Source organism: Pollicipes pollicipes, unplaced genomic scaffold (assembly GCF_011947565.3).
Source record: "Pollicipes pollicipes isolate AB1234 unplaced genomic scaffold, Ppol_2.1 Scaffold_4836;HRSCAF=5710_pilon_pilon_pilon, whole genome shotgun sequence".
NCBI lineage: Eukaryota > Metazoa > Arthropoda > Thecostraca > Pollicipedomorpha > Pollicipedidae > Pollicipes > Pollicipes pollicipes.
In genome coordinates this window covers 352,483-370,372 of record NW_023596568.1, presented here as the reverse complement: position 1 = coordinate 370,372, position 17,890 = coordinate 352,483, and the positions used below count along the sequence as shown (strand labels likewise).

General features: G+C 55.7%; 1 protein-coding gene across 2 annotated transcripts in view; it reads right to left on the bottom strand.

Moving 5' to 3' along the window:
* LOC119099658 (nephrin) overlaps positions 1-17,493 on the bottom strand; it is a 21,167-nt gene extending 3,674 nt beyond the window's left edge. For both annotated transcript variants that reach the window (XM_037222723.1, XM_037222724.1), the window contains exons 1-11: positions 17,379-17,493; positions 14,289-14,492; positions 13,184-13,332; positions 11,948-12,092; positions 11,306-11,436; positions 10,677-10,836; positions 8,229-8,357; positions 7,088-7,252; positions 3,358-3,526; positions 2,852-2,994; positions 237-367 (exon numbers count right to left, since the gene is read on the bottom strand). In XM_037222723.1, coding sequence (XP_037078618.1) covers positions 237-367; positions 2,852-2,994; positions 3,358-3,526; positions 7,088-7,252; positions 8,229-8,357; positions 10,677-10,836; positions 11,306-11,436; positions 11,948-12,092; positions 13,184-13,332; positions 14,289-14,492; positions 17,379-17,409 — 1,557 coding nt within the window. In that variant the 5' untranslated portion in view covers positions 17,410-17,493. The remainder of the gene's footprint in view (positions 1-236; positions 368-2,851; positions 2,995-3,357; positions 3,527-7,087; positions 7,253-8,228; positions 8,358-10,676; positions 10,837-11,305; positions 11,437-11,947; positions 12,093-13,183; positions 13,333-14,288; positions 14,493-17,378) is intronic.
* Between the last annotated feature and the right edge of the window lie 397 nt (positions 17,494-17,890).

Genomic DNA, 17,890 nt, shown 5'->3' with positions numbered 1-17,890 from the left:
GGTTTTGCACAGATGACGACACAAGTAAGGCAACATATGCTCAGACTATCACAAAAAGAGCATAGATGACAAGCACAGTTGTCCATTTCTGCGATGCCACTGCGTCTGCTTTTCTCTTGCATCATAGCGGTCGGAGCCATAAGTGCCTGATGAATGCAGATCACTGGAAACGGTTAGGTGTCAGCTGACGTGAGGCAGCGCGTCAGCACATTCCAGCCGGCCGCCCAGCCACTCACCTTGGCCCTGCGTCTGGCCCGGACACGTATGCCAGCCACCACCACCACGGCCAGGAGCAGGAGCACGCCGACCACCCCGAGTAGCACGCCCACCAGCGGTGTCAGCAGCACAGGCGCGTCTGACGGCTGCTCTGGAGCGGGACCAGGCAGGGCGTCACGGCACACAGCGGCACACCACGGCACAATACGGCGCATAGCGGCACAAAACAGCACATAACGGCACACAGGGGCACAAAACAGCACAGCACGGCAGGTAAGAGCACAACACGGCACAACGAGCACATAACGACACACAGGGGCACATGTTAGCACATCACGGTACAAAACAGCACAACACGACACGTGTCGGCATAAAGTGGCATAAAACGCCGCAGGCATTGCAGGGAGCGGCGGCGGCGGCAACGCACAACGGCGCACATCGGCACACAACGGCACACGACGGCTCGGGGCGTCACAGGTCGTCATAAGGAGCAGCGCCGACGCCGTCAGAAGATGGCACACCGCGGCACGCAGCATTGCAAGGTGTGTCAGCGAGCCACGACGGCGCTAGCACACAGCAGCACCCCCGGATCCACATCGACACATAACGGACACACAGGCATATTTCCGAGGGGATTGTGCAGCCCACTGGCGCAATTCGCGACCGAGGTGCCCTCAAGCCGATTACCGGTAACGGTGATCACCAGGCATCGGTGCAGACCGCGCCAGCTGGGCACTGCAACGGGAGTTGACAGGCCATGTCGCAATTCTGACGGGCTTAAGCCCTGTCACGCCGCGCTCTATTGGCTGCGACGGGGACGTGATGAGTCGAGACATTAGTGTCAATCCTCGCGACCCATTTGGACGTTTTACTCCTGGTGACGCATCCGAGATACACCAAAGTACGCAGCTGGCGGCCGTGATGGCCCACAATTGGCCGTCATTTGCCTTTTGCATCGCCAGTGCGCAGCATCTGCGCTCCATCAGCGTTGAGCTTCAGCTCCGAACACGACCCGCTCACATTAGTTCAACCTTGCTTGTTCCACTACCTATCCTTTCTCGAAGCTACTAATCCTATTCTGCGCGAGCTCGGTAGGACACGGTTACAGGAAAGGTGGACGGATCCCCCTACAGATCTCGAGAATTGATCATTCGAATGTAAAAAAGAAATGGTGTTCAGTTTCTCATGATAAGATCTACATCACTGAGAACATTTCTAACAAGCTTGATAAGGACAACAGAGGGCAACGAACGAAGTGATTTCTGATTGATTCGCTGTAGTTGTCATGTTTATCAACTAGGAAGCTCGTGTGATGGCGACATTTGAAATGTAAAAGTTCATAGCTGTAGCCAAGAGGCGTCAGAAAAGGATGATACCAATAATGATCAAAACCAGGATTTATTGAAATAATTTGTGGCAAATAAGATAATAAATTTGCTCTGACATAAAAGAACACGCATGAGCGCAAGACCTTGGCACACGCTGTGCAAGGCCCGGAACAGAGGACGAAATGAGAGGCAAACATAACTATTGGCCCTATTGCTACTTAGCACTGTAAGCTCAAATGGCGTGGGTGTGCATGTGCATATTGATAGCATTCATAGACGTGCCCAGGCTTCAAAAAAAGACGCGGCATTGGGTCTTGGTCCGTTGCTGCGGTCGCTGAGTTTCTGCGGTACAAGGCCGGCCGGCTCGTACGACCAATGACAAATTTGGTGTCGTGGGGGGGGGGGGGTAATCCGACACACACACACACACACACACACACATATATATATATATATATATATATATATATATATATATATATATACATGCATGTCTGTGTACCGTTTTGTTTATTTATTGGAAATACAACTTTGATATTTTTAGTCCTGTTACCGCCAGTGACACCCGCCCCCAGAAAACTTGTTATATTTTAATAACAGTCATAATTCGACTGTCTCATCCAACGGAGACATCAGTAACAAATGTATACCTATGGGCCAACGCTGTGCATGTAATCACGTGGATACCGTCATATTTGCTTTGTCGCCAAATTTAACTGGAGGTTCTTTCCAAAACATGCCTCTGAAACCGCCCGGACGCGTGCTATGAAGTTCAGGTTTTGACACAACACCAAGAGCAGATGTTTGGAGTTAGAAAATTTCGAAGACCTTGGCGGGTGGCTTCACTTGACTCGACCGAGGCTCGTCCATCCATTCCACCACGTCCAGCCCGTCCACCGCGTCGATGTCGCCCCTCCAGTCCATCCCGTCCGTCGCGTCGCTATCGCCCCTCCAGTGCAGCCCGTCCGCCGCGTCGATGTCGCCCCTCCAGTCCACCCCGTCTGCGGCGTTGCTGTCGCCCCCCCCCCCCCCCCCTCTCTAGTCCAGCCGTCCGTCGCGTCGGTATCGCCCCTCCAGTGCAGCCCGTCCGTCGCGTCGATGTCGCCCCTCCAGTCCACCCCGTCTGCCGCGTTACTGTCGCCCCCCCCCCCCTCCCCAGTCCAGCCTGTCCGTCGCGTCGGTATGGCCCCCCCCCCCCGTGCAACCCGTCCGTCGCGTCGATGTCGCCCTTCCAGTCCACTCCGTCTACCGCGTCGCTGTCGCCCCTCCTGTCGCGCTGTACACTCGTCGCCACGTTGGTTACTCACCGGCGCCCTCGGCGATAACCCTTTGGGCCACGTCCTCGGGCGTGACGGCCGTCGTGATGTAGCGGTCGCCACGGCCCTTACTGTTGCGGGCGTAAATGGCCAGCAGGTACCGTCGGCCCGGCAGCAGGCCCTGAGCCACGAACCTGTCGAGCCGAACAGACGTGACCACGGAGGAACAGTGCACATCGACTGTGAAAGCTGGCTCGTGCACACAAAGGTGAAACAGCGCTTGCCGACCATGAAAATTGACCGATGCAAAGACGTACGGGGCTGTGTGCAGACAACATTGTGTGCTTCCGTGTTCTGCCAAGCACATGCCATGTTAACGTACAGTTGGGACATCAACAATAGACCGATGTGGGTCAGTCACGTCCAGAAATGGTTTGCTCCACGCTTGCTGGAAATTAAACCGACGTAGCGTACCGTGAATTAATCAAGGACATGAAATCGTAAGTCAAGCCCCTCCAGTCAAATCCATGCCTGGCTTCGGCCTCCCTTCCACTGACCTGGGCACATCGGAGGAGATATTGGTCACCAGCGTCTGCCGCTGGATGTCAGTCAGCTCCAGCACAAACGTCTGCCGCAGGCCGCCGTCATGGCCCGGCGCGCAGTGAACGCGCAGTGAGTCGGACGTGCCGTTGATGACGCTGCAGTTGCTGAGGCCGTCTGGACGCTCTGGGGGAAGCGCAAGACGTCTGAGCTCCGTTCATTATCCACTGACCATTGCCGGCATGTGAGGCTTCGAGTCACAATGCGGGTTAGATCGCGATGCATTTCGGAGGAAAATTCTGCGTGCACATCGGATATAGTGCGATCGCCTTGGGATCATCTCTTGCCTAGCATTTTTGTTTTGTAGCCGTTTAAAGCACAACACATTTCAAAGACAAGAAGACTTTGCAATGGACCCAATGCAATGCAATGCAATGCAATTGCAAGACTGCTTTGCAATGGACACTTGTCCTGCGCGGTGGCGGCTGGACTCGCCGGGCTCGTTTTCTGACTGTTGTACTTCAGCCGTTTGGGATTGCTTCTAGAAACTTAAAGTTTTTTAACATATTCTTTTAACACGTGCCCGGGTGGCCGGTTGGATACCCGAGCAGGGGAATCAATTTGATCCCCTGAGATCTTCGCGGCTGAGAGAGCTAGAGCACAAAATTCACAGGATGCGTTGGCCTGTATGTAAACTCACTTAGGTCAAAGTTCGAGGTTCCTAGATCATGACACTCTTAAGGTCAAACAAGGTCAAACTCCTTGTTGGTCTCCAAAGTGCCCTCAGAATCTAGATACCTGCTCTAAGGAGGAGGTCACATGCTCATTGAAGGTCAGTGACCTTATTTGACCTTTCGGAGACCATGGTGACCAAAATCATAAGACTGCTTTGAGTTTTGCAGCTGAACAAGCGACACATATGACGCTAGGCAGTATACTCCTAGAAACAAAATGTTGATCTGAGTCGTTTTAGGTCAGTAACCTATTCTGACCTTTAAAAACTCCATGAAAGATGCATAATGCGGTTCCTGTTGCCAATCAATGCGACATGGGCACCAGAAACTATCCATACAGTAAATCCTAGGATAATAACACGGGTTGGCTTTGACCTTAGTCTGACCTTCATACCTGACCCTAGGTCAATGTAATTTGTCCATTCAATCGTTGGGTTGCCTAATAAAGTATCCTAGAGATGCATGGTTTCGTCTAACACTCCATTGTTGCATCAGACTGAACAATTCCTTAGAAATCGTCTTCGCTGAATCCATGGTCTGATTTTAACCTACCGTATGTCAGTGACCTTACAGGGTACATCTAAATTCTTGATGCCAAACAATCCGCCATTATATTGTCTAAAGCTATGCAAACTTTAGGGCGGCTGCGCCGCGCCGTTCGGAAACCATTCCGTAAAGGCCTTCGGGGGGGGGGGAATTTGACCCCCACCCCAGCACGTGTTACGGTATATATTCTAAATTTAATGACCCCGTCACGTCAGTGGGGTTTCCAAAGGGAGGTTTTCGCAACGTGTTAAGAAATCAGCACATAGACAATCCTATACCAAACTTCTAGATTAAGGTGGACTATTCTTATTTTTCCGACGTCATGTGTTACGTTCATATAATACCTGGTGACGCGTGTGAGGAGTGACAAGAAACAGAAGCGATCTGGGTTAAACAAAGCGGTGACACTATACACAATTTCATCGTAGCATATCGGTGAAATTTAAGGCATACATATAACACGGGTTTTCACTTCAAGTAAGTCAATAACAACAAGCAACAAGAGATTTAACAGCACCGCGTTTCAATTATTTCAATTATTTTCTCTTGGGTTATGCATTTTTTCACCTATAACGTCGATGCTTCGAAAGGAAATGGAATTTCCATGTTGACGTCTGAACACGTTAGACACCAGAAAGACCAGGCAGAATAAAGTGACCACTTTTTATCTTGAATCTCAATCAGTGCACTACATGTGGAGTTGTATAGGGATAAGTATTTTTAACCCGAATACTACGTTATGTTTAGACCGATTTTCCTCCCACCATTCGGTTTTGCTAAAACCACCCGTCAATAAATTATCGTTCTGCAAGTCGCGGAATGACAGAGAAAGAGGCCAATATCATTCGTTTGAGATCACTTGCAGAATGGCACGGCGATTGGGTACAGAGATCCGGGTAAGGACTAAGGGAGATTTGGGCTCCCGTGAGCCGCGAAGAATGACGTTAGGCGAGATGGAATATTTTAACAGGATCATGCGGCCGCTCTGCATAATTTCATTGAATGCAAACTGCCTGCTTAAGTCAAATACGGCTGGACGATGACAGCAGAAGTTGGGAGTGATGGCTATTCACACAGCCAACAATCCACGAAGTTTGGCGGCACGCCATTCAGAACGCATAAACCGCCAGTTCTCTATGCAGGAATACCAGAGCACAGTATTACACTCAACTCCGGTCAAATGTATGAATACGGAACCCGAAGTCGCAGCTCACAGCCGCCGATGTTGAAACGCCTGGCCAAACGCTCTCGTTCTCAGAGCATTCTCACCGAGCATTGTCCTGGTAGTGTGCGCACTATAAGCACTGTTTATATGTATAGGCGCCTGCAGGAGCACCTCGGATATCACAAGTAGTATTTGACATGATGTTTGGCGGTAGGGGTGGTGTCAAAGCGCACGACGTATCGCAGAGCAAAGGAAGAAGCGGTGGGGGACCACTCCAGCAAGGCGTACCGGGGGCCCAAAATAACATAGAGAGGAAATCAACGTTAAAGAAATCGACAGGATGGGGGGGGGGCAGAGCCCTCAAAATAATATCATCAATCGACACCGCTGCATCACGATATAAGGCAATGGAAATTCATTTCGTTCGTGCATCGGCCCGCTGTCATGTTCATCGTCAGAATATGCTAACTTCCCTGCAACGGAAGGGCTTGTGACGCAAAGCTTCACGTGCCCGTCTGTAGTCAGCACCCAGCACCCAGCCAGGTCGAGTCAGCACCCAGCGAACAATTCCGGCCCCATCCCAACCGGAAGCGGGCTGAACCCCGAACGTCCCAAACTTTCCGGCTGGGGAATGCTTGGAATCAGCCCCGAAAGTGAGACACATGGGTTGGGATTCGTAACCGGCTCCGGACCGCAGCCCAGTTTTTCTTCAAGCGAGGTGTCTGGAGCGTTCCCTAGGCTGCCCGTGCGATTACACACTGGAAAGCGTTCAATCCTACTCGGTATTTGCCAGCCTTTCCCAAAAGGCCTGTCAGGAGATCTTGAGGGTTCTTGAGCTGCTTACGCTTACGAGATTACGCACTAAAACATTATCTCTCCAAGAAAATCTCAACTCTGACCGTCGAGGATGCTCGGGAAATTCCCAAGCTTTCACAAGCGATGGCCGTCGACAGCGCTCGATCGCGGAAGCTTGGGCCCCCAAGTATTCTCCAAGTCGACCGGGGAACTTGGGTTTCCCAACCTTTCCCAAGCAAAGTGCTGGCTGGACAATGGCACGTCCCGGCATACACACATCATCAAGCGTGCCAGCGTCACGAGATCAGCTCACTTCGTCATTTATCGTCAGACTTTATCTAGCCGTGAGTGACTAACTTTCTGCAACGAGGGGGACACGGGGAATCGACCCACTCTCCAACTCGACTCACCAGCACATCCCACGCGGCATGCGGTGCACCAGGGGCCCGCCCCCTCCCCCGCGTCTCTGCCGCGGGGCTCTCACACCCCCTCCGTCCCCTGGCATACCTGCCGGCACGATCCGGAACACGCAGGGCTGGCTCTGGCGGGCCAGCTCGTTCTCGGCCCAGCACAGCAGCGGGCCGTAGTCGAGCAGCGTGCGCGGAGTGTAGCGGCACAGGCTCGTCAGGCCCGTGCTCTCCGAGTGTGACTCAGGCACGTCGATCAGGTGACCTGCGCGGCGCCGGCAGCCGGTGAGGCACGGGCGCGGTAGCCGGTGAGGCACGGAGCACAGAGCGCCGGCAGCCGGTGAGGCACGGGGCACGGGGCACGGGGCGCGGTAGCCGGTGCGGCACGGAGCACGGAGCACCGGCAGCCGGTGAGGCATGGGGGTACGGAGCACGGAGCGTCGGCGGCCGGTGAGGCACGGGGTACGGGGCACGGGGCGCGGTAGCCGGTGAGGCAGGGAACACCGGGCGCCGGCAGCAGGTGAGGTACGGGGCACGAGCCGCCGGCAACCGAGGAGCCACGAGGCCCGGGCCGGCGGCAGCGGTGCATATAGAAAGGTTTAGACGAGAAGATCAAATAAAGTGATCGCTCGGGAGAGATATGGGACGGGGAGCCCTCGCTCCCTCCCTAAACAATGAACACAAGTACAATCTCAACTTTTTCAATAGCAACATCGAATAAGGATGAGTGTTCTAGGTTGGAATTGGATGCATTGTGTTTGGAGCATAATGATGATAATACGTATTGTACCATGACAAAATTCAATCTATTCATCGCGACGTGGTCACTGCGGCCACAGAACGCTGCCTTCGGGCAATTTCCCTAAAACTCATGACAGAGTAAGAGGTGACGTAAGGGGGTGTGACGCAGTGTCATTTAATCGCTTAAGGCCTTGGCCACTGCAGCCCGCTACAAATGCGCAGCAAGCAACAATATCAACAGTATAATTGCCACTCACAGAATACCGTCACTTCCGAGGATAACATAGCTTCGGAGATTTGGTGCCAGCTACAAGGAACATTTAAGCATCGCTAAGCGAAACGCAGATGAACTTGCAGATGATCGCGGCACAGGCGGCTCTGCGAACGCGAAGCGAGACAGAGACCGAGATCTGCAGACTTATGCACAGGACAGCCACCAGTCAGAAGGGAGCTCTCACGTCCCGCACCCCAAGGTGGTGCCCGGCGCCCGTGGCTCATACCTGACGAGTTGAACGCCCACGAGAAGCGAAAGGGCGCCGGCTCGGCGGTCACCTGGCACCGGACGTAGATGGTCTCGCCGCGAGACACACCGTACTGTGTCGTCTGGTCCGGGGCGCACCGGGGTGCGTCTGCCAGGGGAAGGCGAGGGATCACGTCTGGGCGGTGGTGGTCTGGGCACACCGGGGTGCGTCTGCCAGGGGCAGGGCGAGGGGTCACGTCTGGGCGGTGGTGGTCCGGGGCGCACCGGGGTGTATCTGCCAGGGGGCAGGGGGGCGGGATCACGTCTGGGCGGTGGTGGTCCTGGGCACACCGGGGTGCGTCTGCCAGGGGGCAGGGGGATGGGATCACGTCTGGGCGGTGGTGGTCTGGGCACACCGGGGTGCGTCTGCCAGGGGGCAGGGGATGGGGTCACGTCTGGGTGGTGGCGGCCTGGGGCACACCGGGGTGCGTCTGCCAGGGGGCAGGGGGATGGGATCACGTCTGGGCGGTGGTATCAGGCAGTGCCGTCGTAATAGGAGCAAGTGGAAAACATTTTACCGAGGGCGAGGATTCATAGTGCGTGGCGGGTCAGGTCTTACCACATCGCGTAACCATTATTTACCAGGTGAGGTCCCAAAGGGACGGTAAAAATAATGCAGGGACAATTGAGCGAGGTGAGCGTACAGCTGCAAATGTACGGCATCAACATAGCAATTAAAGCACGCTTATGAATGAGGCCTGCTTGATGCGTCATTTGTGCCAATGAGCCTGCAATAAATGCCTATACAGACGATACTGAGCACAACGTGAGGCCTACCACACGCGTTATGCGCTGAGCACCGACATTCTTGAAAAGGCTCAAATCACGGGACCAGAGCACCATGTCGACCAACAAGTCAGTCCACCGCAGCGCGCTAATTCCCATTGACCTCAGGCGGCGGCCGATATGACCGCTGCTATTTTGGCCGCCACTAATGAGAAACAGGGGCGGCGTGCGAGCGGCCAGGACGCCGCCCCGGTCCCAGCTACGCGGCCCAGTTTTCCAGCGGAGCTCACGACCGAGCGGCGAAACGCGCCGGCCGCGACCAGGCCGATAACGCGGCCACTATTGATCATGCGCCGGTGTGGAGCTGGAGCGGGCGGTGCGGTCGACAGGGCGTGCCCCCGCCCGGTCGGGAGTGACTGGCCGACGATTGGCTCGCCCCCGGCGGCCGCCCCGCCGCCCGGACTTGAGAGGCTTCGGAAAGGTCAGTCAGACGCAGGCCGACTGACCGGGCGCCGTCGAAGAGAGGGCCCGCGGCGGCCTTTGATGCCGGGGTCGCGCCACGAGTTCCGATGGCCAGTGCATTAGCGGCGTCGACGACGGAGTCTTTGTGGACGTCCCCGACGTCCATAATTCAGACGCCGCCCTGATGGCGGCACCAGTGAGGTCGCGCCAACCGAGGTTTTGGGAGCCGGCAGCAGGCTCATCTAGCGGGTCCCGTGTTCGTCCACGCTACCGCCGGCTGCATGCCTTCATAACGTTGCCATACTTTTTTGATGCGATAGATGCGTGACCATCACCGGCCAGAAACACACATTCGTTCTGCGGGACAAGCAGTATAACGTTGGCACCACATATCGGGTGGCTCCGTTTTTTGTTACCTGCTAAGGACACTTACTCCGCGCATGTTTGACAGCTTTACCTTTAAAGCCTAATGTTCTACTCAAGCGCCAGTGACAAGGTTTTCAAATGAGACGCCCCGTCGGTCATCGCGAACAGAAACACCTCTAACACTGATTGCGGAAATGGTCTTCACAGCGTACTGCTCTCGGCGACGGTCCGGGCATAAGCCAAAGGCTGCTCCTCCCCTCCCCACCATAAGTTGCGCGGTGTACGAATGCCCTGCATACTCGTTTGCCGGCCCCGTCCACAGTTCCAGCTACTCAGCAGGCTGCCCGAGCTGGCTTCCGTCCTATTTAGTGGCCCTGCAGACCGCGAGCCCGCCGAGAGCGCTGGCTCGCCAGCAAACTCCAGCCCCGGGGGGCCCGAACCCATTTACCAAGCGCGCCCTCGAGATCACCGCCGCAAACAGCGCGCGGAGGCGCCCGACCGACGATCAGAACCAACTCTGGGTAGTTTCCGACGCAGTTCGCGGTGTTTTTACCTACTGAGTGGGATCAATCAGCCATCGTATCGAACTACTAACAACTCTTCGCGTGGTCCCCTGTGGGGCAGCTCGCATCATTTCACCTTTTAATCTGCGAACCTTCGCACGAGAGCAAACGCAAACACCGTCAGCACAAGTTCCTTGCTGGCGGTAACGTTTGGATAGAGTTCTTTTCCCAAGTCGAGCCCTGGTTCGCGGCGCGCAATCTCGCTAGACTTGACCCGCTTTTCAAATTCTCCTTGATGTGCCGTTTTTATTCAGCTGATGTTGACGTGTCCGACTGAAAGCTGTTACCAGCGGGGGAGCTGGTCCACTCACAGCGCACGCGCAGTCGGGCCACGGCGCTCTCGCCCGTCCCCTCGTCGTTGAAGGCCGAGCACGAGTAGTCGCCCGAGGCGTTCCGGGTCACGTGGTGCAGCACGAGCGTGTCATTGGCCAGCACCAGGTCGCGGCGCGGGTCGCTCACCAGCGGCACACCCTGGACGAGCGGAAGCGCCGTGAAATGCGACAGCGCGTGAACGGTCGTCCACGCGACATGTGAAAGGGTTCTAAACGTTACCTTTTCTCGACCTGGGTGCACAGCTTAGAGTTCAGGTGCCTTTCAGAGAATTCAGGGGAAGATGAGGCTAATATGCGTAACGTTGATGACAGAACAACCGCGCCCTATAACATAGCATATGCAAGGTAATCTTTTGCGCATCCTCGTCGTTGAAGACATGTTACATTTCGCTATATTTACAACATAACGGACTGTCTAATGCAGCAGACTGATAAACAGCAAACCACTATAGATATGCATCATGAAATCGCACACAATACGTCTTAAGTATACAAACAAGAGACAACGTCTAAAAGACGCCAGGCGAACACATCACCAAGCCACGGCCTGCATGCAAATTCATAAAGAAAAGTCAGTGCAGCTGGGGCCAAACGTTGTGTTTACCCACGTTCAACCTCCATACAAGCCGAAGGGCGGGTGGGTTGGCCTTGACGATGCACTTGAAGTAGACGTCGTGCCCCTCCTGGACGGCGCGGCCTGGCTGCGACGACCACGTCTTCAGCTGCACCACCGGCGCGTCTGTGGAACACCATGAAGATCAGCGGCGCTGGAATCCACCACCGTCACGGTGGTATCGCGACGAGACTGCTCTTTAATGACGCACACAACACGGGCCCTGCGAGAGACTGTAGGCATTACTTGCAGCGCTACAGCGCACCCAATGCGCATCGCCAGGAGCAATTGTCGGGCTGAAATCTATACATGCCAATGTCGATTGCAGAGCAGAAACTAGGGAGATGTGCACGGCCCAGGCAAGACTCAAACGGACCAACATCATGACTCATGAGGGCATGGTGTTGGTCATGAGGACAACAACGGACCACACAAGACAAAACAGTAGATTTAATTAGAACACCGGATGACAGGAGAACCCATCGAAGACCGTCAGCGTGGCTCACAGTCGCAGCGGCTCACACACACGATACTCGGTAGCGAATCTCACAAGATTCTCCCCGCCGAAGTCTCACAAGCTCGCATTGTCCTCCACAATGCCCACGGCCGGCGCGCCGGACACTGCGAACTCACTCACAGCGGATGCTGAGCTGCCAGGAGTCCTCGATGGCAGCGCTGAGCAGCGGGTTGTGGGCGCGGCAGAGCACCACCTGACCGTCGTCCTGCACCTCCGGCCGGAAGCTGACGCGTGACGTCGTCACGTTGCCGTCGTGACTCCGATTCTGGCGGCGGTCGGGGGCTACGGATGGCGAGGAGCGCAGCTGGCGCAGCTATCGTGACGTGTGCAGCTGCTGCTAGTTCTGCCACTAGCCCACTTCTAGCCCTGGTATTAGCATGGGGCTGGAAGGAGCACTACGTTCTAGAAGAGCGTCCGAAGAACTGCGTCCTGAAGAACCTAGCACTACGGCCGCTTTCGTTGAGTGCTAGTGGCGATTGACTGTCGGTGTCATATGGTCATTGTCACGGTTATCGTCGTGATGTGCAATCTCAAGCCATCACGCTGGGCCCACGATCATGACCAGTCAGCAGAGACCTCTTGCATCCAGCTGTGCCTGCAGCACGCTGAAGATGTTGCGACAAAGCGGCGGCCTGTGATCGCGAGCCTGAAGCTTTTCAGGGTGAGTTTGAAGATGAGAGGAGAGGGTCGTGAGCCTGAATATTTCTGAAAAGTTGTCAGCGACACTAGACGGACGCTGGGACGGATCCACCGCCACCTGACCCGCGTGGGACCAGCGCCTGAGTGCCACCCGACCAACGGCAGCGACACCACAGAGCCACCCGCTCCGGCTTCAGACAATAGGCAGTCATGCGACCCCGCCCGGCCTCCCGGCCGCCGGCGGCGCCTCACAAGCTGCCCTCATGAATCGGCTCAGATTTGCGCCGCCTGACGCGACCCGGGCGCCGCTGGTCTTGGTCGGGCGTGCAAGAGTGTGACCTCACGACCGGGCCCGAGTGCTGCTCGTGAGCCGTGCAGTGCGGCGCTCTGCACGGCACTGGCAAACGAACCGCGTCAAACCCGCGGTCGGATGTGGCTGACCATGAGAAACTGCAGCCATGCCTGGCCGGCAGGAGGGGCGGGCTGGCGACCACCTGCTACGTCCCCGAGGAAACCACCCAGAACACCGGCCACGCCTGGTGCGGCTCGCACCACCAAATCACCAGACTACTCTCAGGCCTGGTGCGGCTGGAACACCGACCAGGCCTGGCGCGGTTCGCACCATCAGGTCACCAGACTACCCCCGCTGATCTGGTGGTGCCGGTGGCAAGTGATCCCGTACCTCGTGCCTCCCGTACCCTGTACCTCTTCTCGTACCTCGTCAGTAGCGGTGAGCTCGCGGCCGTCCTTCCACCAGGAGATGACGGCAGCCGGCCTGGACCCGGCGCTCTGGCACACCAGCTGGTACGTCACGCCCGCCGACAGCGGGTTGTTCGAGCCCAGCAGTCGCACGCTCAGTGGACGCACTGCACGACAACACGCGCGCTTAGTCGGGCAAAGGAGCAGACAATAGCTTTAAGATGAAGACATCAGTGGTACATTGTTCCCTGCAAAGAAGCGCAGAGTTTCGGGATGGCCATTAATAGGCAACGCAGGCCTCAAATAAAGTCAGCGTTTATCTTCATACCTGACCGCGACACGAGTTTTTTGCGTATGCGGCGACATGGGGACGCTTCCAGGCCCTGGAGTCCTCAACCTCAAGGCGAGTTTGGTCGGGGCGGACGGTCACCACGGACGACAGTCGATTGGCCGGCTGTTGCGTGCGCCCACAACGAACAGCACATCTACAGGAAGGCGTTTCTAGGGCCACGACGCACGCGGTGGCGATCGGAAGGATGTCGGACGCGTGACTGGGTGTGCGCTGGTGGTGGTGCGTCGGGAGGGTGGAGCGCGCTGTCAGTAACAGGGCGATCAGACGACGAGAGCGCCGACAGTGTTGGTGTGCGCTGGTGGTGGTGCGTCGGGAGGGTGGAGCGCGCTGTCGGTAACAGGGCGATCAGACGCTGAAGGCGCCGACAGTGTTGGTGTGTGCGGGTGGTGGTGCGTCGGGAGGGTGGAGCGCGATGTCGGTAACAGGGCGATCAGACGCTGAAGGCGCCGACATTGTTCTTGGAAGAGGCCATCGGCAAATCTTTCCGGTCCGCCGCAACACCGGCTTTTAAAGCCGGTGGTCAGTGGACGTACATAATGGGAAAAAGGGTCGATGAATCCGAAAACGCAAGTTTTGAAAATATGGACTGAATGATACAATGCCCGAAACTCTAACGTGTTCGGCATTCGAGCGGTTTTCTGTCAGCTCAAGAGACTGCCTAGCAAACTGTCAGCTGGTGTACCAGAATCGTCATCAGACTACTACCATGGCTACAGACCCCATGTCACCTCCAGCCCTGTAGAGTATAAAACTCGTGTATACAGAACTCACGCAGCATATCGATGGCGACGGCGGTGGACTTGGGCGGCGCCTGCACGTGGTTGGTGGCCCAGCAGGTGTACTCCTGACCCACGTCGGCCCGAGTCAGCGGACCCACGGTCACGTGGTTCTGGATACTGCCGGACGGCGTCTGGTGCCACGAGCTGTCCAGTAGTTCGCTGTCTTGCCACCAGGTGATGTTGGGCGGCGGGTTGCCTGTGGGCGCGCAGGATTGTGGGTCGGGGAATCCCCCGCACACATGCGTCTTACGGCTCTGCGAGAATGGCATACGTCCCTGGCCCTTCGGATTTCTTCGCTACCTCTAGGACTAGATCAACGAGCCTCTCAGCGAGTGATGCACTGACGATTGCCTCCCGCATACCGGGTCAAGCTGCCATCGGTCGGTCAGGGGAGCCATGCCGAGTTTATGATCAAACGAGGTATACAAGGATCAACTCAGGGTAAACAGAATCAACAAAGATCTCTTGTTGATTAGAAATAACTAAAGCAGTTGCTTAATACCTTGACCCTCCATAACTTCAAGCGAACAGAAAACCATTACTAATTAACGAAGCAGCGCGTGAGGCACGCATATTGCCTTAAGATCATAACGTAATAGCTGAGTTAGGTTGAAGGGAATGTTCCATATTTTGAAAATGTTGAGGCAGACATCAGATATGATTGAATAAGCACACTGATACATATTGCTATGATTTTAATTCGAAAAGACTGTGCTAGGCACACAATTTCCCTGTTTAGCAAATACGTTCCCCATTACGTCTTGTTTGATAACGCCATCGCACCATGCACAACACTGAGAGCCAATTGGCGCGCATTATATCTAGAAATCGTGCTCATAAACGCCGGATATGAGAAACTTGGCAATCTTTTTTTTCTTAGAACTGATCACCGCATGTTCAGTGAAATGACAGGATTCGAATGACGCTATTATGGCGCCATTGATACCTGGGTGACCTTGACATAGTCTCCGCGAAAAGTCCGCGCATCTTTGCCGGCGTGCAGCCCAGCAACTAGAAAGGTTTACGTCTTAAGGAGCGCATGGCTGTGAACTGCACCGAATGCTTTTCAAGATGGCTAATTCAGTTCAAAATCCTATACAAATATGGAACACTGTAAGCGATGTCAACTTAAGCACTGGAGGCCAGCCGATAAAAACTGGCAAATCGGTGACGCTAACTCCCCGGCATAGCTTTTCCTAGCAAACAATGGCGTTTGCCTGGTTCCCATGCACACATCTGCATGCACCGACACCATGTATGGAATGTGTTCGTTGCTGGCTGTGCTTCCGTCCGCTGGAGTCCCTCCGCGAATAGCGGCGCCAGCTTCCGGTGGATGGGATATTACGTGGCACGGTGCGGTCCAAGGTCGAACTGTGCAAAGGCGCCGTCCAATGACAAACCAGTTTCCCAGATTGGCAGCAGAAACAGCCGCTCTGCTCCGCTCTGCTCCGCTCTGCGAGCGCGTACTTCCACTCAGCGATCGCTCTGCCAGCTCGCGAGCGGTCGCTGCTCGCCAGCCCCGGCTGGCGAACGCCGTGAACAGGCGTATGAAATTTGCTGACCTGTAGCTGAAAGACTTATTGGCCGATTCAGCTGGGATGTAGTTTACTTGACGTCTTGTTTTCTTGTTAGCAGATACTAAAACCGATTTCTGGCAGCGTTTAGTTTAATGGTAGACAAACAATATGGTGAGTCAGATTTGCCCTCTTCTTCTTCAGTCATGTTTATGCTGACATTATTTATTTGTTTGTTTTGCTTTAGATATCACAACAAAGAGCTCGATAAGGCATAAACCTAAACAAACATTGGTTCAGCCTACCTCCGAACGCAAAAATGACAAGCGGAACCAGAAAAAGTGTGATCTTAAGCGAAAGCAGACCAAAATCCTTGCGTGAACGACACTCGCGACCACTCAGACTGCTCTGGTACTCTCTCGGTTCCGGTTCCGGTCCCGGTCCCGGCCCCGGTCCCGGCCCCAGTCCCGGTCTCGTTCTCAGCGCCCGGCTCGCCTTCCGACCGCCCCGCCCCCATCCTCAGATTCGATGCCCAGCCACGCCCGTCTCCAGGCCCCCCCCCCCCCCCCCCCCCCCGTTCTCCGCCAGCCCCAGGTCTCGTTCCATACGGACCGAGTCAGCGGCCGCTGGCATGTGGCCGGACTTCTTCAGACTGAGGTGAGGAATGGTGGCCAGCACGCGAGCCGTCTGTGAGGGGAGCAGAGGGAGGGAGGGGGGGGGGGGGCGTCGACCCACGCCCGCTCGCCGCCGGAGCCGATTGCCGCGAGGGGCGTGCCGGTGTACGGTAGGGGTTTGACGGTACGGGACGTAACACCATGAGGGCGTGACAATGTGAGGGCGTGACACTGTGAGGGCGTGACACTGTGAGGGCGTGACATTGTGGGGGCATGACAGTGTAAGGTCGTGACAGTGTGAGGGCATGACAGTGTGGGCGCGTGACAGTGTGAGGACGTGACAGTGTAAGGTCGTGACAGTGTGAGGGCATGGCAGTGTGGGTGCGTGACAGTATGCGGGCGTGACAGTGTAAGGTCGTGACAGTGTGAGGGTATGACAGTGTGGGCGCGCGACAGTGTGAGGGCGTGACAGTGTGGGGGCGTGACAACTTAGGGATGCGACAATGTGGGGCATGACAATGTGAGGGCGTGACAATGTGCGGGCGTGACAGTATAGGGGCGTGGCAATGTCAGGGCATAACAATATGAGGGCGTGACAGCGCAGAGGCGTGACACGTGCATATGTGTGACAGAATGACTGCCAGCCAGTGTCAACACTATGCAGGTTTTATCACGTTACAAGTGAGAAGGCGTGACAACGTGAGGGCGTGAATATAAAGCGGCATGTCACTGTGGGCGCGCAAACACATAAGGATATAAACAAGTGATAACGTGGACGCATGAGGACATGGCGGAGTGAGAGTGTGAGCGTTTGCCGCATGCCGGACAGAGGACGTAGACGTATGAAGACATGACATATTACGAGCGTAAGCGTGTGACGGCATGTCATCGAAGTGGAGTGGGTGCATCCGGACATGACAGAGCGAGGGCGTGACAGCGTGCGTGGAGACCGACCTCCGGAGGAGCTGCAGGTCAGCTGGACCATCTCGCCCTCCCGGTACCCGCCTCCGGGTGAGACGCTCGATCGCGTGCCCGCCGGCGTTCAGGATGGTCGGACGACCCGGCGGCGCTGCGGGCGACAGAGGCAAAACAGCTGAAAATCACAGACGGCGGCGGCGTGGCCGCGATGCCGTGAAATCTGGCACCTGGTGGCTGTGTTTCGTTGAATCTAGACGAGGCATGTGACAATCGCGGGGACCACGAGCGGACTTGCTTGAACGAAACGAGACAACTTGAACTTAACGTGGCAAGTTGGACAGATTGTGAACAAAGCGGTGATAGCCGCATTCTGTTTACGAGAGGAAAACTTTGCTGCGCATCGCGCGCCACCATAATGCGCAGTGGCAGATCTGGACAAATCATCCGCGCGGTTGTTCTGTTTTTGAAGTCGCCATCACGAGCGATGAATCGAGCGCGTCGGACCGGGGCCGCCGGCGTCGCTGGTTTGGAGGCCTGCGGACGGCAGA